The sequence below is a fragment of the Scaptodrosophila lebanonensis genome, unplaced genomic scaffold (assembly GCF_003285725.1).
Source record: "Scaptodrosophila lebanonensis strain 11010-0011.00,11010-0021.00 unplaced genomic scaffold, SlebRS2 tig00000053-arrow-pilon, whole genome shotgun sequence".
Classification (NCBI taxonomy): Eukaryota; Metazoa; Arthropoda; class Insecta; order Diptera; family Drosophilidae; genus Scaptodrosophila; species Scaptodrosophila lebanonensis.
This window is the reverse complement of record NW_022060548.1, coordinates 3,649,972-3,672,925: the sequence shown is the minus strand read 5'-3', so window position 1 is coordinate 3,672,925 and position 22,954 is coordinate 3,649,972. Positions and strand designations below refer to the sequence as shown.

The window sequence follows — 22,954 nt, the reverse complement described above, 5'->3', positions numbered from 1 at the left end:
ACTGTTTTCTAGTTAATGAACATAACTTTCAATACTTGAATATAGTCAAAATTTTTACCCATCTGTACAATGCTTAGAATTATGCATTTAAAGATTAGGTTTGTAGTTTTCAAGAATTGTACGCTTCGGACTCCCTAAAATGTTTAAAATTTCTTATTAAAATAGAATTATAAAAGAAGGCATAATAAATTTGCCTTTCAAACCATGTGCCTTTTTGCTTTAGTTTTGAATTTGTTACCATCCCTGGCTTTAACTAAAATCTAGCCTGGGCGTGTTGGGAGTACCCGGGAGAGCCATTAAAAGTCGCCCGAGTATGACAAAATGGCGTGTGTGAGTGTAGCAAGTGTTGAAAGGGTTGTTAAACTCTTTTTTTTATCTTTGGTCGGGTGTGTAATGTGTTATTCCCCAAATTGTTGTTGAAATGTTAAAGTTCGTTAGGCTTATTAGACGCCGGTGCCTCTTTGAGTTCGCATTGGTGTGTAAATTGCTGTCGATTCACATGTGTGCCATACTCGCAGGCCTGACTTACACTTCAGGTGCGTGCTGAGTGCGTATTTGGTGTGAACTTCTTAATGTTGCAATTAAGAGCGCTTGTTTGTTTTAATGTTTGCTGGAGCCTCAAATAGCACCGCAAATTGCCAAAGTTTCAATTGTTTCCTACAAGCAGTTTGGCAGTAACTTATCCCACTAACTATTTATTTGTCTATGCAAATGGCATTGGCATTGGCATTGGCATTGGCCGTGTGAGTGTTAATATTCGTATACTGACCCAAAGTTCCTCGAGTCAAGCATGAATCGTAGAGAGGTTTTTAGTGTGCGAGCACGAGTTGTGGAGAACCAATTTGGTGACAATTTTAGTTGGAAACAATATGCAGTTTCATTTTTATTTATTCGTCAAAAAATGCCAGCTTCAGAATTTAATATATCATTATAATATGCTTGTCTAGAAAGCTATGCCCCTATCCATAGCGATATGTTATAGAGAAACCTTTCTAAGCGGCAGAGTAGAGTAAATGCGAACTAAAAGAACAGGAAACAGAAAAGTTATGATGCCATAAGAGGGCGGCCAGATATTGCGGGATTTTGAATATAATTGGGAACAAGATTGTAGGAAATCCAGATTCAGCTCTAAAGTCTTACAACACTACTTTAAATTAAACACCTATTTCGAAATGTTTCAGAGCATATAATGAAGTAAACCGTGGTCGATTTGATCAAAAAATTTCTGCTCATCAGAAATTTTATATAATAGAATTATTTACATGAAAATTGGAAGATAGTAAATAGATCTTTTCGTCAGGTTTTACCATAGCGATCTGGCCAGGCCATTGGAAACTAAAGCACCATCAGATCTTCCAACAGCACAAAAGAATCAAAAGTTTTGGACCAATTCTAAAAACAATAGTCGGGGCAACAGGAGTGTTCAGAATATTAGTTCTAAAAGGATCAAGTTAAAGAATTATTAAGCTTTGGCTGTTATTAAGCAAAGGATGTTTTAGACAGAAATAAAAACTGAGTAGCTTTACCGGATAGAGAGCAAATACTAGTCTCCCAGTCTCCCTTTCCTTAAAACTGTTTAAAGGCGAAAGGTAGCAAAACATGCTTTAAATCGCGCTAAGTACCTGAGAGCTGAAAAAAAGAGTTCATGGGAATAAAAACAAGAGCTAATCTAAAGGAAGAAGCGTGCTGTTCTTTGCACAATTCGCTGAGTTATTGTGTTTGGCACGAAGCCAACTATCCTTTTCGTCTTGCTCCTTTTTTGCTGGTGAGTTGATTAGCTGAATTAGCTGTAGTGGCTGCAGTAGAGATGCTCAAGCGAGGCACAAGATAAATTCTCTGCCAGCTGCTTATTGTGGCTGCTTAGTTGAGTGCTTGAGGATTGCAGGCAGAAAGAACTGCTGAGAATTATTTAAATAAAGCTAGGTGCGAAGTATAAAACAAGAGAAGGAAAGCAGCTAGAAATTATGCAATTGGCTTGAATAATTTTGAGTATTAGATTAGTAGTCTGAAAATTCTCTTTTGGAATTAACTAATATAGGTACTAAGTACGCCGTAGAGGGGTAAGTGGGGGACAATCGTATGCTAATATGCCTAAAAAACGGATTAAGATTTAAATTTAATTGATTACCTATTGGCAGCCACTAAATTTATACGCAATTGCATATTGAAGGGGTGGTGTTTCTTTATTGAGAAGAGCGCGAAACTTTTAGCAAACGTTTACTTAAAATTTGTCTGTTAATTGCCTAATTATTGGCTGATTTTGTTTTGTTTCCTTTAATACTTTTTCTTTTTTGTAATCATTTAATTTGTTAAATTCTTAGGCCTAGCTTGACCTCCTGGTATTTAAAGTATACGCTGTCTGATATTTTGAATGACGAAATCTAAGTCATTTAAACACGTTCAAATTTTGTTGAAAAACCAATATACTACGATTTTTTTTTTTTATATTTTGAGTGCGATGTGTTGAATGAAATGTGACTGGAATTTTCAGTTTGAACTTTCACTTAGAATTGTGGCCCGATTTGCATCCCTTGTACTGAATGTCAATGGGAAAAACTGTTGTTAATGTGTAATTTTAAACAAAACATCACAATTAATTAGCTCTTAAATTATTTAATTAATTTGCATTTAGCTAATCCAATTATTTCCTTTTCTCATTTCAGTGTAGAAAAATGTAAAAAGTCGACTAACACATATTTGTTTGCCTACAAATTCTTTTCGATTTTAATTTTAAACGACAACCGAAACATAAAATACAACCAATAATAATTAAATACGAAACGTTAATAGCTTGCTATTTAGTAAACGAAACGAAACGTAACGAAACAACTGCAACAAAAATATTTAAGCAAACAACTGCATAAGGCAACGTAACGAACGTAAATTAGGATTAGAGCTAATTTCTGGTGCGTATAACTCCATTAGAACTCAATTAGCATAGGAAGGACGGGCGAGACGGAGGAGCAGCCAACGAAACTGGGCAAAGTTTTGTCCAGAGAGACAACTGGAGGCCACAAATCAAGGTGGTGAGCCAGCCGGCCGGCAACTGCATTCGACTGGATCCAGAGCCAGAGCCAGAGCAACGTCAAGGATAATTCAATCAGTCGGCGAGTTAAACGAGTGAGCGAGACAACCCAACAAAGTGGACAGACAGTTGAGAGCAAGGGAGAGCGAGAAGAGAGAGTACACAAGTGCCGACGGCGGCCTCTGAGAATTGTGCAAGAAGTTTAACGTTGAATATAACTAGAAAACTTCTTCAAACACTCGTATAAAGTGGCAGACGTGCGCGTGTGAACAAAAATACTGAGAAAAAAAAAGGAAGAAGCACAAATAAGGGAGCGTGAACTAAACTCAAGAAGTTGCTGCAACGCAGAAACTTAGCGCGTGTTTTAATTTCGACACGTTCGCTGCTCTTCAAGAACTTCCAAGTGTTTGTGAGTGGTTGGGGAACTCTGAGCTGTTCAGGAGCATGTCGTCATCAATAGTGGCACCACCGCCACCAGCATCACCCCTGGCCATGGGCCGTTTGATTTGGCCAACTTTCGTCTGTTTGCTGCTGCTGCCCATGTTTGGCAGCAATGCGAATGCCATCGACTTGAGTCGCTTGTACGGGCATATGGCAAATCCGATCCAGAAGCGTAGCGGTAAGTGTGCAAACAACCCAACAAAGTCATTAAGATATTCAATACCACCTGCCCTATACGTAATCGAATAAAACCAAAGCATAAAACACGACTATTTTCGTACCCATGCATATCTTAGATGTTTGTGTGTCTCTCTCTCTGTGTGTGTTTGTGGCAAACCAATGAAGCAAAGGGGCAACTTTTGCCACTTATTATCCTTTTTGTTGTTTCCTTAGCTTCATGTACCTGCATACTGAAAGAGTATGTTCAACTATTGAAAATGTTGGTAACATTCAAGCACAAGTCTCGACAACGTATAAATATTCACTCTGTCTTTTTTGGCTGCTCAGTCTACATTTGGAAACATATTTAGAGTCCATTTTCATTTATTTTAAAAGCAAATTAAGTCTAAGCTGGGTGAACTCTTTGATTTCGAAAAGTATAAATGTTAGATAGAACGATATTTATTTATTTCAAAATCAATAGCAAATCTTCAAGTCATTTTTTACAATAACGAACAATTTTGATACATTATAAAACAGAATATATATAATTTTCTGCAACGATAAGTTATTTATTTGTATCAGATTGTGGCTTTCTCCTATAGATGAAAACATTCATCTTAAATATATTGAGTGCAAAAGCATTAATTCGTGTCTTTTAGTGAAGATGAATTAGCCATCGACTTAACTTCTTGGAATATAAAAAAACCAAATCAATGCAGATTAGTTGCTCAGAAATTTGACCATTACTTGTTCATCTGTGCTTCAATTTGTATATAAGGTATGAGGTCGTTGTTTCAGAAACACAGACATCAAACGAGACATACAGACTCTTTTTCTCTTTCCAGCATAAATTTGTTCAACTGTTTTCAAAAGGTACACAATTTGTTTTTAATTGCGGGCGACAGGAAATTTAATAAAATTTGTGCCTTTTACAATACTTTGTCAAAAGATATATTCGATATTATCATGCCATCAACAACAGAACTGGATATATATTTCAAAATATAATTTAAAGTGGCTTCTGTCGTTAATTTTTTAATTTAATTTTTTTTTTATTTATCTACGCAGAACAGAAACCAGATAAAACTAGAGAAAAACAAAGCCTATAGAAATAACAAAAATGTCTAATAACGAATCCAATTCGGTGGGGGAATTTTATTTGCCAAACGGCCCCGATTCAATTTAATCGTAAACATTAAGTTTCATCTAAAAGCTATAAACCTATTGCACTTTGTCTTTAAAACCTGCAGTATTTAAAAAAAGTGAAATTGGAAGTGCAATTCATAGTCACTGTACATAATTTTTCCACCTTGTTTTTTCTCTTTTTGTCTGCCCCCCTATCCCTAATCCGCACGTATTGTTGCTTGCAGTGTTTTCCGGCCATTTATTGATGTCGCTACTGAGCCTTTAATGCCATTAAATAAATTTTCATTTTATTTGCACGTGCAGATCTTTTTACTCTGTTTCATGCCTAGGCTTTGCATTATTATTTTTATTTATTTATTGTATTTGTTTCATTTTCTTTTTCTTACGCCTTTGGTTGGCAGGCGAAATGCGCAAAAGTTTTGCAGTCGCGTGTTTATAGCCTAGCCGCCCAGATATAAATCAGTTTTAGCATTAGCTTTGCTTTCGCTTTTATAAGCCCTTCATTTTGCTGCTGCCGCTGGCTTATGCAGTTTCTTTAATTGCCCCTTTCTAGACGATTTCCTTTAGTGCTCGTTTCGTGTTGGAATTTCAGAGTTAGGTCGCAGTTTTATTATATAATTAAATTAACACTCAGTGCAATAAAATGGAAAAATGGACAAGCATCTGAGGCATTTTAAGTCCGAAGTAATTGGCCTTGTAACTTATGGGTTTTTGAGAAAGAAGAGGGCGGGAATTCTTAATTCATGGCAGTAGTTTTATTATATTAATGAAGGTGGCTATGTGAAAAATAATCCAAAATTTAATACATTTTGCATATTTTTAAAGTAAGTTTAAATATTTTTATTGACAAAAAGAAAAAAGTAAAGATTTGTAGTAAATTAAATAAAGAATATAATATATTGATGTTTTTTAGAGCGAAGTATTGGAATTGGGCATAAATGGAAATTAATTAGCTGAAGACAGTGATTGATTGAACGAAAGGAGATAGATAAAAACTTATTCACTGAAGTGATAAAGTTTTATTTTTAAAAAAGATAAAGATTAAAGTTTTTGGAGAAGAAATTGAGCTTCATTTCAACTTTTCATAAACATGTTCTTGCCAAACTGCTTTGTCTGGCTTGCTTACAAATAAGCAAGGCTCCTTTCTGGAATCGTATATTTCTTAAAAATGGCTCATATGTATTAATACCCAGAAAGCCAACTGTTTACTGCAGAAAGGTTTCCCAGAAATGAATCGAACTTAAACTTAAAGAGCATTAAGAAACGTTTGGAGAAAAGTCTTACAATTACTCAGATATTTCATGGAAAATTAAAATATTAGCTATCGTTATATTTTTGCTGACTTACCTTACCTTACTTACGTTAGTCTTCCAGTCATAAGTAACAACTTGTATTATGCTATTAATTTTCCCAAACTTATCCGGGATTTGAGCTCCGTTTAATTAACTTCGTGCATTTAATTGCCAACAACAAATGAACAAGTCCCAAAACAATTGACATTTGCTTGACTGTGGTAGCAATTAAAGCAATTGAAGCCATGCAGTGAACCATTTTGCAGAATAGCCGCCAGCTTGGAAATAAAAAGGCAAAGATAAACAAAAGTTATTGGGCAAATATTTGCACATTTTGTTGCGCTTTAATTGCTACGAACACGGCTGGCAATATAGGCATGTGAGTATATGGCTGTAAAAATAAACTTTAATTGTGCGTATGAGTAACGGCAATACTAATATTTGCCCAAGCTGTGGAAGGAGCGACGGCATCATTAGCCCGCGCCTGCTGATTTAACAGTCAAAGTAATTAGCTCAGGTTGTACAAATTAAAGGTAAACTTTGCAGACGCCGTCGCCGGAACTTGACTGACTCATTAAACAAATTGTGGGACACGCAGCCTGCTGAGCGACAATTCTCTTGCCGTACAACTAATTTAATTAAATTTCCGGGCATGTGGGCAATCTCAAAAGCAGAACCAAACGAAAAGAAAATATAGCACTGAGCATAGACCAGAATAGCACAAGAATAGAATTTTCTTTATGCACATTAAGCTGTCAACGCAATAGCGTGCATTTTTTTTTCCATTGCATACCTCCGACCCATTCCAAGCGCACCTGGCTGGGATTTTCACTTTCCGGTACGTCAAATGCAGCTCATAATTGCAGTTCAGCGAAAATCCATTACACAAAACTGTCAGCACCACAAAATGGTGGCTGACTAAAAAAAAGCAGCTTCTTGGCTTGCTCGTTTGCCGGTTAGTGCCTGCGGTTTAAAATTTATTTAGTTGGCCATATTTCTGAAGCAGTAGAGTAAAAGTATTACCAGGCATGCGACAGACTCAAAAGGGCTTCAAAGTGATTTCAGGTTCGATTTATATAATACTACATGCGTAACAAAAGTAGATTTCTAGTTTATAGATTTGTTTGCATTTAAACGGCTCGACAGCTTCTTTTTCGAAAACTAAAGTAGTTTACAAAGTTATTTCAAGTTATTTGCATTACAAAAGGCTGAGTTGTTCGATTCGTTGTTAAACGAGCTTTTGACAAATAATAATTAAGTCAATTAATTGGTTTTAAAGGAAATACAATTCAAACCTTTAACTTTAAGGAGATCAAGTCGAAACTAAAAAAAATAAAAACTAGCTAGTTTCGTTACTGAATCGGTTCAATGCAATATTGTTGCTCAGCCCTGACAATGTCCTTGCTCCCTGTGCTTTATCTTCTTTGCTTTTTGCTGCCCTGTATTTTTTATTTATTGTGGTTTGCTCTTGTGCTTGTGACATTTTGGCTTTGACTGCCTTTGTTACTGACTCTTGGCGACTGCTCCTCATGCTGGCCGGTGGTAATAATTTTGAACTGCAACAATGCGAAAACGACAGCCACAGCAATGGCAACAACAACAACAACAACGGCAACAGCAATGGCAGTTAATAAATATACGCCAGACCGCACAATTTGGTGCAACAAAGCGGCAGGGTTGACAGTTTTGAAAGGGTTTCTGTGGCAGTTGGAAAAGGTAATTGCGGCAACTTTTAGCATTTTTAACATTTAAGTGGCCTGTCAGGTATTATGCGCCATACTCCTGTGCTTGATTGAAAGAACAGCTTGTTAGATGACAACAAAGAATAATATTTAGTGGTTTTTGCATAACCGTATTGGTTACTTTTAACACATTTAAGGTTATAGATGTGTTCCTTGTTGAGCTGCTTTAAATTAATTAAATTTTCTGCTGAGTTTCAACAAAAAGATCAAAGTAATTTAACAAAAAGATTTGGTGGTTTTATTGAAACTTTTGACATTTAGGAAGGCAATACCCAGCGAGTATACCTATTTGAACATATACGATTATATGAATGTCAAAGGTAATTATAATTAATTTTGATTGAACAAAAACTTTAGTGCTAATATTTTTAGCAAGCGAGCTACTCTTACAGCAGCTATAATGTTATGTGTATATGTGTGTGTTATGTAATTTTCCAATCTGGATGAATGAAAATAGTTTTTTTAAGTCGCCTTTTACTATAGAATTTTATGACATTTACATACATTTTATGACCAATTGATGTATGTATTACCAAATTTCAGGCTGATAGCTTTAAATTGAACTCAACTTTTTATTGCTTTTGAAAAACGAAATTTGGCTCATTAGTTTTTCACAAAAACATTACTTTTTATTATTAATAACATAGCTAAATTTGTTATATCAGTGCGTTTATTGTGATGGCTTTCCATTGTCTATTGTTTTAAAGAATATTGTTAAAGTTATGTGGAAACTCACAAATTTATTTTACTTACAAAGAAATTTGCCGATGAACTATAACTATATTGTGTAATTAACAACAAACAACCTTCAGCAAAATTTGTTTTGTAAGAACGACACTTCATGATTTCATATTTATGACTGCTATTCAATGCCTCTGCATATATTAGAGTTATGGTAAGGCTAAGCAAGTCACACAGATAAGTCCTTAATTTTTAATGCCCAGAACTGTCTTACTCTTCGCCTGCCAAAATCGTTTAATTACAACTTGTTTGTGTGCATAAACGAAACTTATATTCTCGTTGACTTATTATGTATGCGCTCTGTTAATAATTTGTTTACGAGCAACAGTGCTGCGCAATAAATACATACATGTATGCATTCATTTAGCAATTCAATTAACTCGACTGCTCTGATGGCAATCTGAAGCTCGTAAGCCCAAATTCGATGCTAACTTGACAAGCTGAGCAGCACATGTGTGCCATGAATTATGTAAACTTTAATTTATTTCTAGCCAATATTTGCGCGCATATGCTGGTGCAAAAACAATGGTCCGGCACATGGCGCTGAGCATTCTCTATTGTGCCAGTAACACACACAACTATACAAATATGTACCCGCACACAATTCTATGCTGGCCACAACAAAAGCCGCAGCCACGTCTGGGACTAACTCATCATCCTACACTTCGTGCTTGTCGGCTTCTAACTGTTGCCCTAGCGTCTATTCCAGCCGCACTCATAAACTGTATTGCGGCAACAAATGGCAAACAAAACGTAGCATGCATTTGGGCGCCACTCGCACGTACTTACACATGCAAATACTTACTACAGTCAGTCACACACGTGGTGCGGCTTCTAGTGCAATTTCCCCTGACAAGGCCACAGTAAACATTCATGATCTCAACTGACTTGTTCACTAAGCGTAGCTGAAGTAATTGGAAAATGTGAAATGAACGGAAATGCTTTTCAGAATTCCGAAAAATTCTAATTTATTACTTGAATTTATTACTTGAATCAGGCATCTCATATGAAACAGTAACAAAGCTATCCTACTCTTATGTTTTCCAAAGTTCTAGCATATTATTTGCCTGATCGAGTTATTACTGTATTGCCATTATTCGAGGGCCAACTCGTGCCTCGTCTCTGCACGACCAGCTGCCGATTGTTTCCAGCAAATGGAACAACAACAACGACGGAACCCATTTACGTGATCATTTGCAGCTGCAACTTGCACGCTTTTCAAAATGAAATTTGCATTAAGCAGTGCAGTGTTCGAGCAAAAAATAATAATATAAAAATGGAGAGAGGGCCACAAAAATATAAAATAAGTAGCGAGCCGCTTTCTTGCCAAAAAGTAAAACGTGCTTACCGCGCATTATGGCGCCCATTTCCGTTGGCTACGCCACGCTATAAGGCCTGAACTGCAATATCCGCTGCTACTGGCCATAACTATAAAGCTTATTAGCGGACGCCTTGGCCACAGCCATTGTGTAGTGGCTCATTGGCCATACTGCCTGGCATTTTTGCCATCATTTTATTAAAAACTTCAGCATGGCATGATTTTTGCCGTCGTCGCCATCATCGTCAGTTCTGCCAGCAAATGCTTTGTAATTAATTTTCTTTGCTCGTATTTTTAGCCAAAATTTCTATATCTCTTTTTGTGTGTTTGTATGTGTATATGTGTGTGTGTGGCATTGCCAAGTTTTGCTGCGTGCCTCATTAAGTATAAATAAGCAAACCGTACGAAATTCGTGCAGCAAAACTTTTAATGAATTTCTGTGTGTGCGTGTGTGTATTTGTTTCTGAGTGTGTTGGCGAGGCTTAAAAGGGTTGGGTAGTGGGGCCTGCAACATGTACCTGCTCATTGCGCGTAAAATTGCTTTAATGGCATATTAATTCCAATTTGGTCAATCGCAATTAAAACAGTGAAGAGGACTGTACTAAATACTTCATAGAGCTAGGCAAGTGGGCTTATTAAGCAAACAAGTGACACTAATTGGTTTGTCAAGACAAACAAAGTTGTTGCGATGATGAATCGCTATGTCGCTGTGCAGTGACTAATTTGAAGAATATTTACATTTATTACGAATACTTCAAGCATCTCATTTGCTATAAAAACAAATGACTGTTTAGAAATGTAACAAAGTCGTGCTATATATTGCCTTTCAAATGTTATAGATTTGTCTGTGGAGGTCTGTCAAATGTAAGTTTGTAAACTGATTAGGATTTAAAAAGTTGAATACGTTTCTGAAGTCAAATTCAAGTTTTTTTTATTAGTTGCACAAAAACTCTTCATTTTATAAAGTTTTATATTCGTTCATTTAATTAAATTATTCAATTCAATTGAATTGAATTCCATTATCATTTAAAAAATAAAACAGGCGTTGTCACACAAATTGTTCAACTTTTTAATTGCATTTATAATTAACTGTACACAAAATTTGTTGAATTTTGTGTGCATTTCTTGTTGCCTTAAAGTTGTTCATCTCCTGGATAGATTGGCCCTGTCATAATTCTTGTTTTATTTGGATATTCTTATAAATAATAGTCCCCAGGAAACTACGATCGATGTATAGAATAAAGGTTTTCACCTGCATGGCTTGCCAAACACTTAATCACATAAAAAATAATTCAATACAGAATCACAGCATGTGCTACGTGTTCTGTCAAATAAATACAAGCATATCTCTTAAGCCCTGCCAAGACAGTCTAAAGATATACTGTTTTGGTAATGTACCTTAATATCAAAGCCACTCATACTTATCATACACAGTCATTGCCCATCCTCACAGCCTCCAGCAACAAACGCAGGAATTATTTATTGTTATTGCCAAAAAAGAGAAAACATTGCAGGGCGCACGCACAGCATTTTTGAGCTCTCTAATTTGCACAGACAGCACATATATAATAACCTATAAATTGTGCAATATATTTTTGTGGCAGCGCTACAAGATATTACATGTACTTGCCACCACCAACCGGAGTGGGGCTTGTAGGGCGCTATCGAGTCATAAAAATGTCTGCTATGTCTTGAGTTATGAACGTTTCAATATGCTGCCCATTGCTGGCTTATAAGTATTTAGCATAAATTTAATTATGCCGACAGCTTAATTATGGTGCCTGCAATGATTTATGCATGCGAACGCGCCCCTTCGTTGGCTGACTGGCCGGCAATTGATATGCAAATCTATGAAAATATTTGATATGCAAATGTTGACCCCCAAAACATTTGAACGAATGTTGCGTATACGCCGTGTTAACTTGCCCGTAATTAAATGCGGCTCGTTTTACAACCGCACCTACAATAACACTGCAATCTGCAATGTTGGCTTATTTACGTTGATGTTCTGCTTGTTGTTGTAGCGACTGGTATATCCTTTGCCACATTGTTGTTATTGTTGCCGTTTCTGCTGAAACTGGAAACGCAGAAGGCGCTCATCAAAATAGCTGTCATCAACGTGTGGTTTTGTGGCATTTACACACTTACCCTCACATACACATAAATAACACACGCATGGCATTAAAAATTGGGCAAAAGTAACGCCCATGGCGTATTACTTTCATTTCGTATGCAAATTATGTGGCATACATCATGGCGGCCATTGTTGTTGCTGTTGTTCACGTGCTTGTTCTGCATATCAATGTCATTTAATCGGTCTATGAGTATCGAGAAATCACTGCTCATTGAATATATTCTACAGCACACACTACTCGATGGAAGTATTTGCACAAACTGTTTAGCCATTTTTGTTTCAGGCATTTATTGAAATAACTTTTAATTACATTTCAAGATCTCGAATAGCAAACTACTTTGTTTAATGAAATTATTATTTTATAAGCATTTAAGTGAGACGAAATTAAATTACAGAATAACAGCTAACTATTATAGGAATGTGGAATAAACAAAACACAACATTAAATAACGATGAATCGCCATTGGCAGCCCCACACACTAGTAAAGAAATGTTAGCCAGTTGTGTTGAATATCAGTTTGAAGAGTGATTATTAGTCCATCAGCATCCTGCTGTGCTTCATCGCGAGAGCATTCTTCCCTCATCATTAATGAGACCACCCTCTGTGCTTTGAGTGGCTTTGCTCCATTTGCTATAATTGCTTGACCGTGCAGGGAGTGTTTTCGCGCGTTCCAATCACTTCTGGGTCCTTGCATTTTGTGCATCTGTGCGGCCATCAAGGATGGATCTGTGATTAGGCCGATTATGAGACTGCATTCCATTCGTTGCAGTTGCAGAAAATATTGTGTGAATTTTCTGTCTCTACCCATCTACAGGGCTTTTCCACTGCTAACCTGCCTTCGTTCAGAAGTTGTGCGTCCAGCCATCAGAGATAAGCATATCGTACGTGCTTGCTGCGCCATGCACGGCGCCCTCTTTTGCCAGAGTGTCCATCACCTCGACGCCCTAAATGCCTCTGTGGCTGGGAATGCACCGCTGTATCGTTGCTTTGCTTATCTTCTGCCTTCCTGTAAAGTTTTCGAACAGATGATGGACGCCTGCAAAGACTTTAAAGCTGCCTGGATATTCACAAAATTGTTTATGTGCTCTTTGGTAGTTTTGTTAGCTTTAGAACCTCTTCGTTTTGGCAAACACTGCAGTAGTCAGACAACTTGTATGATTGATTGAGCTAAACCTCTGCCACAGTTCTTGTCCAATAAACTTAAATAACTAGCTGAGGAAGCTAATTAATGAATATCGTTTGAATTTAAAATTATTCAAAAATAAACTTTCTATTAATCCGATTATATTATAACTACATAAATATATACATTTATATACATTTATATAAAACAGTTTGTCCTGACTGACTGACTGATTCGCAATCAAACCGAAACGGTAAGAGCTAGGAAGCTGAAATTTGGACAAAAGCTCTCTTTGATGGTGTATGTGAGCACTAAGAAAGGCTTTGGGAAAATTCGACCTGCAATGGGGGAAAATGGGCTTAAAAAAATATTAGTTACAAGAATTTTTTTTGTTTGAAACTTTTATTTTTTCTTGTTCGATATTGCAAAAAAATGATCACGAAAATAGTAAGTTAGTTTTTATCAAATGTGAATGAAAGGTGATTAAAAACTAAACTTAACAATAACTGAAATATTTAAAAAATCAACTTACACAAAAAAAAAAACAACTATATTCGAATATAATTATGTATTTATTATATTATTTTCAACTAGCTTAAGCTGCCTGATTGGTAGCAGAACAGTAGTATTAAACTAGAATTTTATTATATTATTTTATTATATTATTCAAAAACTGTTGCATACTTTTTTGGGCACATATTTTATATGGGAGAAATCAATATCGATTCCCACATTTACGTCACTTCTACTAATGAAAAATGCCGCCGGTCGCTGCACACTCCACTTTAATGTTATTTATAACGGTTCAGAATATTGCCCAACGCCAACCTGCCGGACTGTAGGACAGACACAGCGAACTCATGAACTGTCCGTTGGCGCTTTTGCATATTTAATGAGTTGATTTTGTTGTTGTTGCTGCTTCTTGCGCGCAGAAACTTCTAGTGATATGCGCGAGAGCGCGTCACATAAATAATAAATGCGAAACAAAGGCAGAAGGAGCAACAGCAACAATAACAAAAACAACAACAAAAACAATGATAAATAAATATTTTACTTGCACTCTTCACACCATCAGCTTGAGCATGAAATATGAAGCTCAAGGCACTAGACACATGTACTATAACTTGTTTTTTATTTTCCAAGTTCGTCTGCTGGCCGTAAAATTGACAAGTCATAAAATAAGTATGTATGTTTGTGCATTTATTTATAGTATTGGTAGAGTATTGGTATTATACTTGTAGTGTTGGTATATGAATAGGCCAGAAACTTGCCCATGTTGTGGCCATCCAATGTCTATCGTAAAATAATATTGCGCAATAAAAATAGCAAAAGGCACATTGTGGTAAGTGAAACTCATGTTCTAGCAATTTGGTTATGTGGCGTCTTGCGTCACCATCTCCTTGCGCTCATTAAACGCTGCTTGTACAAGCCCTAAAGTTGGAACTAATGTGCCTACTTGAGTGCTGTCGCACCCTCCACTCAGTTTGTAATTTCATATACTAACTGGATACAAACTGGAACCTATATCCAGACATGAGTAATGAGACATGTGCAAAAATCGATAATTGCTGACCTCTGGCCTTAGAACTTGACTTACAAAACGATTTCCGAAGCATGTCAACAAAGTTGCTAACAAATTTTTAATAAGATGCAAATTGGATAGGACTAACGTCATTGCGTTTCAAACTCAATGAGACTCAGAAGGAAGCAATGTTTTGGGTAGGGAAATAAATGCGAAACAAAATTCCTGTTTTCAAGTTACATCGTTGCAGAGTTTTTGTGCAAAACATTTGTCAGTTAATTATTAATTATTAACCAAAGTACATACTCGTTTATGAAATTGTAAATTTATTTCTTTTTTCAATAGCGAAGGCTCTGATGGGAAAAAGGGGAAAATAGACATTCAAGGTGACAATTTTATCATATAAGCTGCTTGGGCCATCGTCCAAATAACAAATTGTCCCAAGGCATTTGAGATGACTAGCGCCTAAGCAGTTAAGATAGAGTCGCGCTCGATAACATGTCGCATATAATATTTTAAAATGGATTGCAAGTTGTTGTTATTTTCAGTTTAATTAAATTAGCAATCAAAGCAATCAATACTTTCCATCAAACAATTGAAATCTATATGCACATAATAATTAAATTAATATCAAAGAAATGTAAATGGCAAGCCTTTTGCCAATTAATAAATAATTGCATTCATTTCTGTATCAAATATTAAATAAAATCGAGCTGTACTATATTCAATAGATTGCCATTTAATAGGTATATTAATTGCATGCAGTATGAACTGTTGAAATGAATCAAGCTGTAGTATATTTAGAAGATTTGGAGAATGCAAATATATTCAATATATTTTTTGTGAATAACAATTGCATTTCTCTGCCAGCAACATACAAGTAGAACGACTTTCTGACAATTGCCAAAACAAAATTGGACAAAACTCATTCAACGATTTTGATGAATGATACGAATATTGAAATAAAGCCATTTCACCAACATTGCCGCATTGTTAAAAATCTCGTTTCAATTTGAATTCATACGAATATATTGACTATTTATTTTGTAACAAGAATTTGCCAAATCTCTCCAAAGCTAGTCAAAATCTAATTTGGCAATCCCGCAGCTGCTGCAAAAAGCCGCACAGCATGCGGTCCATAACGACATGCATGCCCATATTTATGCACATTTTATATATGTATGTACATAGTCCTATGTATGTTTAGAATATTGCACACACACGCACACATACATGCTTGTATGTACATAAAATGCAATGTGAAGCTCTTTGTGGGATAAAATCCAATTTGTGCAATATATGAAAAGAAAAAAGGATGAAAAAAACAAATCCAAAACTAAAACTAAAACATTAGAACGAACACACACTCACTCTTACATAACCCTTCGGAGTAAGCTCTGTTTCCGTTCAAATGGCTTGTTGCGGAGCACATCTCAGATTCGCCTTAAAATGTTATAGCCAGAGATGCAAACGCAACGCTCACCACGTAGCCAACTTTCAAGCTGCATTTGCACTCCAAACAGATCCACTTGTGACTTTTGCGCATTTGCCGAGTTATGCAAAGTTGTTGGCATTCATGGTCGTGTTACATTGGATGCCAAGGCTGCTGCACAGTGTGGCCTTAAATGTGAAAAATTGCCAACAACAAAAAGTTAATTTCCAAGATGTTATCTAAAACATAGAGAAATATTTATATTTTAAATCTTTACATTAGTTAGATACAACAACTGTAAGAATTATACATTACCTGTTCCTGAAACAGTACATATATGGATTTGTTGTTATACATGGCCTTTCCTCTTAAGTCTATTTGTGTTCACTTGCTCTCCTGCGGTCTCATTTGATTGGAATTTATTTTCACTTTTATCAATTCATCATTCGAATATTCTCAATGTTATCAAATATATTTTCTAACAATTATCTACGATTTGCTTTTTTCGCTCTTGCAATTAATTCATTTGTTTGTAATTGAGTTCGAAATGTTCTTTTCACTCTTAAGTTTTGTTTTTGTTTCGATGGTAATGCAAAATTTTCTTTGCAAATACATTCATTTATACAATACTTTATTGCGATCTTTAGTGCGTTGAGATTTTGCATATGACCTTAATTTTTCAGAACACGCTTTGATTGGTTTTTAACCTTGTTTGTCTTCCATATTATTAAATACTTTAAAAGATTTGTCTGGTAAAACCGATTCATAATTAAAATAGGTTCGCTAAATATTGAAGATATTTAAGCAGTACTTACTCCTACCATCAATACTAAAGTCTATAAGCTATGTAGTGAAATATAACCATTATATTTTGTGGCCTTTAAATGCGTAACACATTTTTAAAATTTATTTTTTGTTTTGCTACTCCTGTTTATCACTTTTAATAATTTTATCAATCAAATGACTTGAAATAAGTGAGTATTTCTTTTCAGAAAAAATTAAATTCTATCTGAACAGAAGTTATACAAGCCACCAAGCAACAGTTTAATTGCGAAATGCTGAAAATTAATTTAAAAACCGTTTAAGAGTCTATGAAGAAATGTAGACTACACGAATTTTATGGTAATTTCTGCAACACTGTGCCATGCCTGCAGGTGACTGCATTTGGGTTTGAATATCCAATTTAGCTGTGCGCATTAAAAGCAATTCAATATCTATCTGTGGCGCCTAAGTTGGCTGCCAACTTCAGTGGCTGCGAACCTTGTGGTATGCAATGACAGCTTATAAGCCAACACGTGCGATGGTCAGGTGTGCGAATGGGAATCCCTTTTGCCATCTCTTTTTTCAATATACACACATATATATATATACAATATGCCGATTTGTGCATGGGTTTATACACATATATCGCATAACATTTGTAACACTTTGTTATTTGTTGGCAAATTGATTTGCCGATTGACGCTTGTCAAATTTCTGGTTTATTTTAGTTCGAGAGGCACTTTTGTTTTTTGTCTGACAACCAAACGAATATTTAATGCCTGTGCCATCATTTTGCACAATATTTCCACATTTTCCAAACTCTTAGACAATTTGCACTCATGTGCAAAATAAAGGTAACTGTCTGATGTCTCTTTGTAAATATTGTTGTGCGTTTCTCTGCTGGCACCACTCCAAATGATATTCGTGTGAGAAACAAAGTTGTTTAAATTTATGATTTTAAACTATTGCACTTGAAATTAGATTTTAATTATTAATAAGCTCTACCTTGAGTGGCCATTTTGTAACCTCTTGAACTGAACTTTTCAAGTGTATGCTAACGGCATAAAAACTTTTCTAATTAGGCGCTCAAAATTAAAAGGTTGTCATTAAGTTAGGTTGTATTGAAAACTAAATAATATAGTATACTTTTGAGGGCTGCGCTGACACCGAACTGAACTGTCAAGTTGATGATAATTTTCAAAGTTTTATAGCTCATGACAAATTCAAACCCTTGACAATATTATTTAGTTACAAAAAGAGGAAGATGTTCGTCTATAATATTATAAAAATTTGATTATAAGCATAAAAGTAGAGTAGAAAACACCAAGTAGGACGAGACACTGACTATCAGAAAATCCAAGAAAATTGTATAATATTTGCAAAGGATTTCAGCCTTGACTGACTTAGGTCAGACATTGAAGCTAAATGCTGTTAAGCGCTCGTTTCAGTTGAATGCCAAAAACAAAACCTAACATTTTTCTATTATTACGAATATTTTATGCCAGAGTTCATGCAAATTTTCAATTCATGGAAATTAAGCCATCATTAAAACACATTTCGTTGATATGTCAACAGCAATTTGTAATTTGTGTTTCTGATAATCATTAAATTTAATTAATATTCGCTGCGCTTAATAAGCATCATAAAATAATAATAAATCAAAACAATGCCATAGTAGTTTTGAGCCGTTTACGACATGTGCATTGAAACGTTAATTCCCAGAACAATTGTAAATTATTCAAATGTTCATGTTCGTGTCTTTGGTGAGCGTCGAAACGCACAAATTAGCACGCAATACATTTTCAAAAGCCACAAATCCATTATTTATGGCCCAAAATTTTAGACAGTTGGACAGCAAAAGCCACAAAACGCATTCGAACTTGTTAACATTTTCGTTGTGGAAATTGTGTGGAAATGAAAACATTTGTTGGCAAATACTCGTGGAAATGCTGTTAGTGGATGGGATATGATTAATGCAGTGCTTGAAAGAAAAACTTCCGCTTTGATGCCACAAAGCATATTTCGCTTTTTGACAGACCTGCCAACATTTGCTTTCAATGCAGCGTAAACAAAAACTTCAAATGGCCAGCAATGAAAAACTTGTACCAAATGCACTTAGCAAACTTTGCGATTTGTTCTTCTTTTTTCCTGTTTTCTTTGCATAAAAGAAGGGTGAAAATGAGCGACATAAACCGAAGAAAAACTTTCGCCGCTGCATGGCAGCAAACGACTTTAAAGGCAGCTGCCACATTAGTGTGCAGCCAAGTATGAGTGTTGGTGTGAGTTTGAAGGGAATCTTGTGCTTCGGTTCGCCGACTGGCGAGCAAATATGGCAAGAGGCAAAATTATGTAAGCATCAATAACTCTGTAATATTAGGCTATGTACAATGGTCAATTATAGAGCACCTCGAGCTTAGCCATCAAGTGAAATTGAAATGTGGAGCCACGCAGGAGAGCCTCACAGCTATTTACCTACTCATATATATAGCAGACGCTGGTACAGTTGTGCTCGAGTACAAACGGTCGCTGGAGACGGTGTAGCTTGTGGCAGTGTTGAAAAGCGTACTCGAGTGCATTGAGGACATGAGGGGATTATTACGTGCAGCGAAGAGAGTTAGGTCGAGAGAGATAGAGTCAGTTACTGAAATGTGTTTTAAATTACTGGCCTTTATGTGGCACGGAATAGCTGTCTGCATTGCAGTCAAAGAAACGTCTGCTTTAATAACAAATTGTAGATGCATATACACGGTAAGGGAAACTCTGCTACAGCGCAAACTTTGAAGTGCTGTAGGACGTCACACAAATAATTGCCATTCTATAAATACTTACATATGTATATTTATATCTTTAAAAATATTTCCAGCGCAGAATACACTTACAAAGGCATTTGCTTAAACAAATCGTTGTCAGATTATTTTCAATTCATTATGTCTACTCAGATTTGTACATTTTAGGGCAGTCTACTGTTCGAAAATACATCTCTTTTAAAAATAATGAGACAGTTCTGTTATTAAATAAATAAGAAATATTGGAGAAAACTATTAGAATGGAAAACTTAAAATATATCATCTGTAAAAAGACGAAAATTAAAATGCTTATTTGAGATATTTATAGAAATAAATAACGCATTACGATTTTAAGAAACATTTAATTTAATTTTAACATCTCTAAAATTCTTATTTATGTTTTATATATAAGTATGTAGTATGATTTCTAACGAATACTATAGCTTTTCTTTATAATGATTGTTAATATTAGAGCCTTCTGCTAATATGCATGTTGATGGTGAATACTATTTAATTTCATATAGAAATATTGCCAATTTGAATGAAATTTAAAGTAAACCTGAATTTTCAAACGGTAAGAATATATCAATATTATATATTCATCGCGTGGTTTTCATCTATACGCAGTTAGGATAGAAAAGTCTATCGGTATGTGGAGAGCTTATTATTTATTTAAAGAATTTTTATATTCGTCGATATAACCCAACCTTAGTGGTTATTAAGCCAATAATTTGACATTGCTTTCGTAGGCCTGTAGAGCCTCTAAAAATGTTTTATTTTGATTTGTTGTTACTTTCAATTTAGTTTCTTTAGTGTGCTGGCAAAGTAGCTACGACAGTTTTGTGCTTGTTCTGATGGCGGCTGCTATTTATGCCGAGGCAGTGACTCCCTCGAACGCTACTTGCGAGCCCAGAGAACCCTTTTTGGATGAACCGGCATCTGCATTGTCCTTGGGAGCCGCCCTCTTGCCGGCCAAGGCCAGTTCTGTTTCGGGTGGCATATTCATGTCGTCGCCCTCTTCTTCACCCTCCTCGCCGTCAAGGTGCTCCAGCACCGGCTCAGGAGGCAGCCAGCACGCGCCCTTGACAAGACGCTCCTCAATCGCATCAATTTCATTCTTATAGTATTGATTGAAGTCCGGACGATCCCAGATGCTCTTGACCCACTCCAGATTGAAGTCCATTTTGGCGCAGCAACAGAATTTGCGCGACTTGTGGCATTTCGGACACTTGGCCTGCTGGCGGGCTGGATGCACATAGGTGGACTTCTTCTTCTTCTTGCAGCAATAGGGGCAGACATGCTTGGGCTTGCGTTTGGTGCTGCATGGTGGCGGCTCCTTGGCATACACCAGATGTCCGCGTTTCTTGGCACAGAAGCAGCAGTTGCAGTCGTCGCCTTCCGGTTGACGCTTACGGGTCTGCATGCGATCGTAGAACTTCTTATAGACAATCTTGACCTTGGCCTCCACGGCCATCTGTTCATTGCAGGAGAGACCGTCGAAGCGCGCAAAGCTCTCGGCTGATTTGCGTGCGGCATGCACCCAAACGCACTCGTCATTGTAACTCGGTCGTCCCTGCTCATCGTAGGTTAGCTCCTGCTTGGGCTCGTAGTAGAAGGCCTTGAAGCCACGCTTCATGATCGAATAGGCCAAATGGGCCTCCACTTTGTTCATCAGCGACTTCTTGCCCAGCTCGTGGAATATATCCTCCTTCCTCAGTCGCTTCTTGGGCGTCGTGTCCAGACAATAGCACACTTGATCGTAATGCAGAAAGGCGTAGCTGATGATGTCTATCGTGGACCTGGCCTTGCATTCGTGCAATCCACATATCATCATGACCTGAGCCAACGTGTTGGCCAAGTCCAGCACATTCTCCAGGAATATGGACGAGGCATTCACCTCCCCCAGACACTTGCATTGCGTATGCTGATCGACGATTCCGAGCGGGGCATGGCGCTGGCATTCCTTGTGCTGGCAATTGTTGCGACAGCGGAAGTCGGGCATGGCATGGTGTGCCTGCATTTCTTACAAATTTGTAATTTTTTGCGAATTTTTCTTCTTAATTTTTAAAACATTGAATTTCATGAATGAAAAAACAGAAATGTGTAAATTTTTTTGTATTATTTTTTTTTTATTATTTATCTAGACAAGCCAAACAGTCAAATGTAAAACGAAATACTGAACATTTCCTAAAAATATGAAGTTAGGCGCAAAGGCATGTCTGTTTAATCGGATGAGTTGATTCTCTTTTATCGAATCAAGTGGCAATAAATTGAATCTATTATATTTTATTATATTTCTTTTAAGAACAAAATTCACTGTATTTGGAAGTTATTTAAAGTTAATAAAATCAAGTTTGTGGGAGTTGACTTGTGGAAAATTGGGTTAACTTATTTTATTTGTGAATTCAAGCTATTTGGATGTTTCTTCAAGTCTGACCTATTAGGGACACAATATCTGAAGATAAACTTGTAAGATTAAAAAAATTCAATGTAAACTCAAAAAGTTGCTCATCCCTTTAATGTATACTAAAAACCTTTTAATATTTAAAAGCCACAAGCCAGCAACCACCTCAGCATTCTTCCATCCTCATATTTGCATTTTATTGATTGATATACCAGTAGAGAGCAAAAATATTTGCTTTCTACATTGACTTGAACACAAGTATAAATTGTGGCTGCAACACTTATCAGCTCAACAAGTTTGTGAAGCATCGAACTTAAAAGATTCTCAAACAAGCTGCGATACATGCGTGGGTGTTGAAGTGTGTCTGCATATCATAAAATGTCTACAAGTCTACAAGTCAAATATTTGAGCTATGCTTTTAGCCCATGCCAAGCCACAAGTAAAGACAAGCGCTTTGCCACAGCTATAAATATGCAATATTTTGAATATAAGCATGAATATAGTATAGGGTTCATGCACAATTTTTCGCAACATTTTCCCATTGGGTGATAAGGGCTATTGTTAATTGGATGGATTGCTGAATTGTGACACGCTAAGAGCTCTGGCCTGCCATGCAAAATTGAGTTGTCAACATAGAGACATAAACTAATGGCATACGAGTATATGAAAATGTCAGCAAATAGAAAATGCCATTCCCGGGGGATAGGGTAGAGCGCTTCGCAATATCTGTTGCTTAGACGTCAGCATTGGTTACTTAAGCTTAAACAAATACATCAATGTTGAGTTTATTAAGCATGCGTTGTGTCAACAGGCGCCACAATATCCGTTTCCGTTGACAAGTTGCAAACAGGGGAAAACATAATAAAATATATGGAAAGAAAAAACAATATAAAATATTTACAAAAATAACAGAAACAGAAATG

General features: G+C 36.3%; 2 protein-coding genes across 2 annotated transcripts in view; one reads left to right on the top strand and one right to left on the bottom strand.

The window, feature by feature from the left end:
• LOC115624338 (IDLSRF-like peptide) overlaps positions 1-22,954 on the top strand; it is an 81,913-nt gene that overhangs the window by 4,467 nt on the left and 54,492 nt on the right. The window contains exon 2 of the mRNA XM_030518990.1: positions 2,664-3,644. Coding sequence (XP_030374850.1) covers positions 3,470-3,644 — 175 coding nt within the window. The 5' untranslated portion in view covers positions 2,664-3,469. The remainder of the gene's footprint in view (positions 1-2,663; positions 3,645-22,954) is intronic.
• On the bottom strand, positions 20,279-21,769 carry LOC115624336. The gene has a single exon (XM_030518985.1). The coding sequence runs from the start codon at positions 21,645-21,647 to the stop codon at positions 20,496-20,498; it is 1,152 nt and encodes a 383-aa protein (XP_030374845.1). The 5' UTR covers positions 21,648-21,769; the 3' UTR covers positions 20,279-20,495.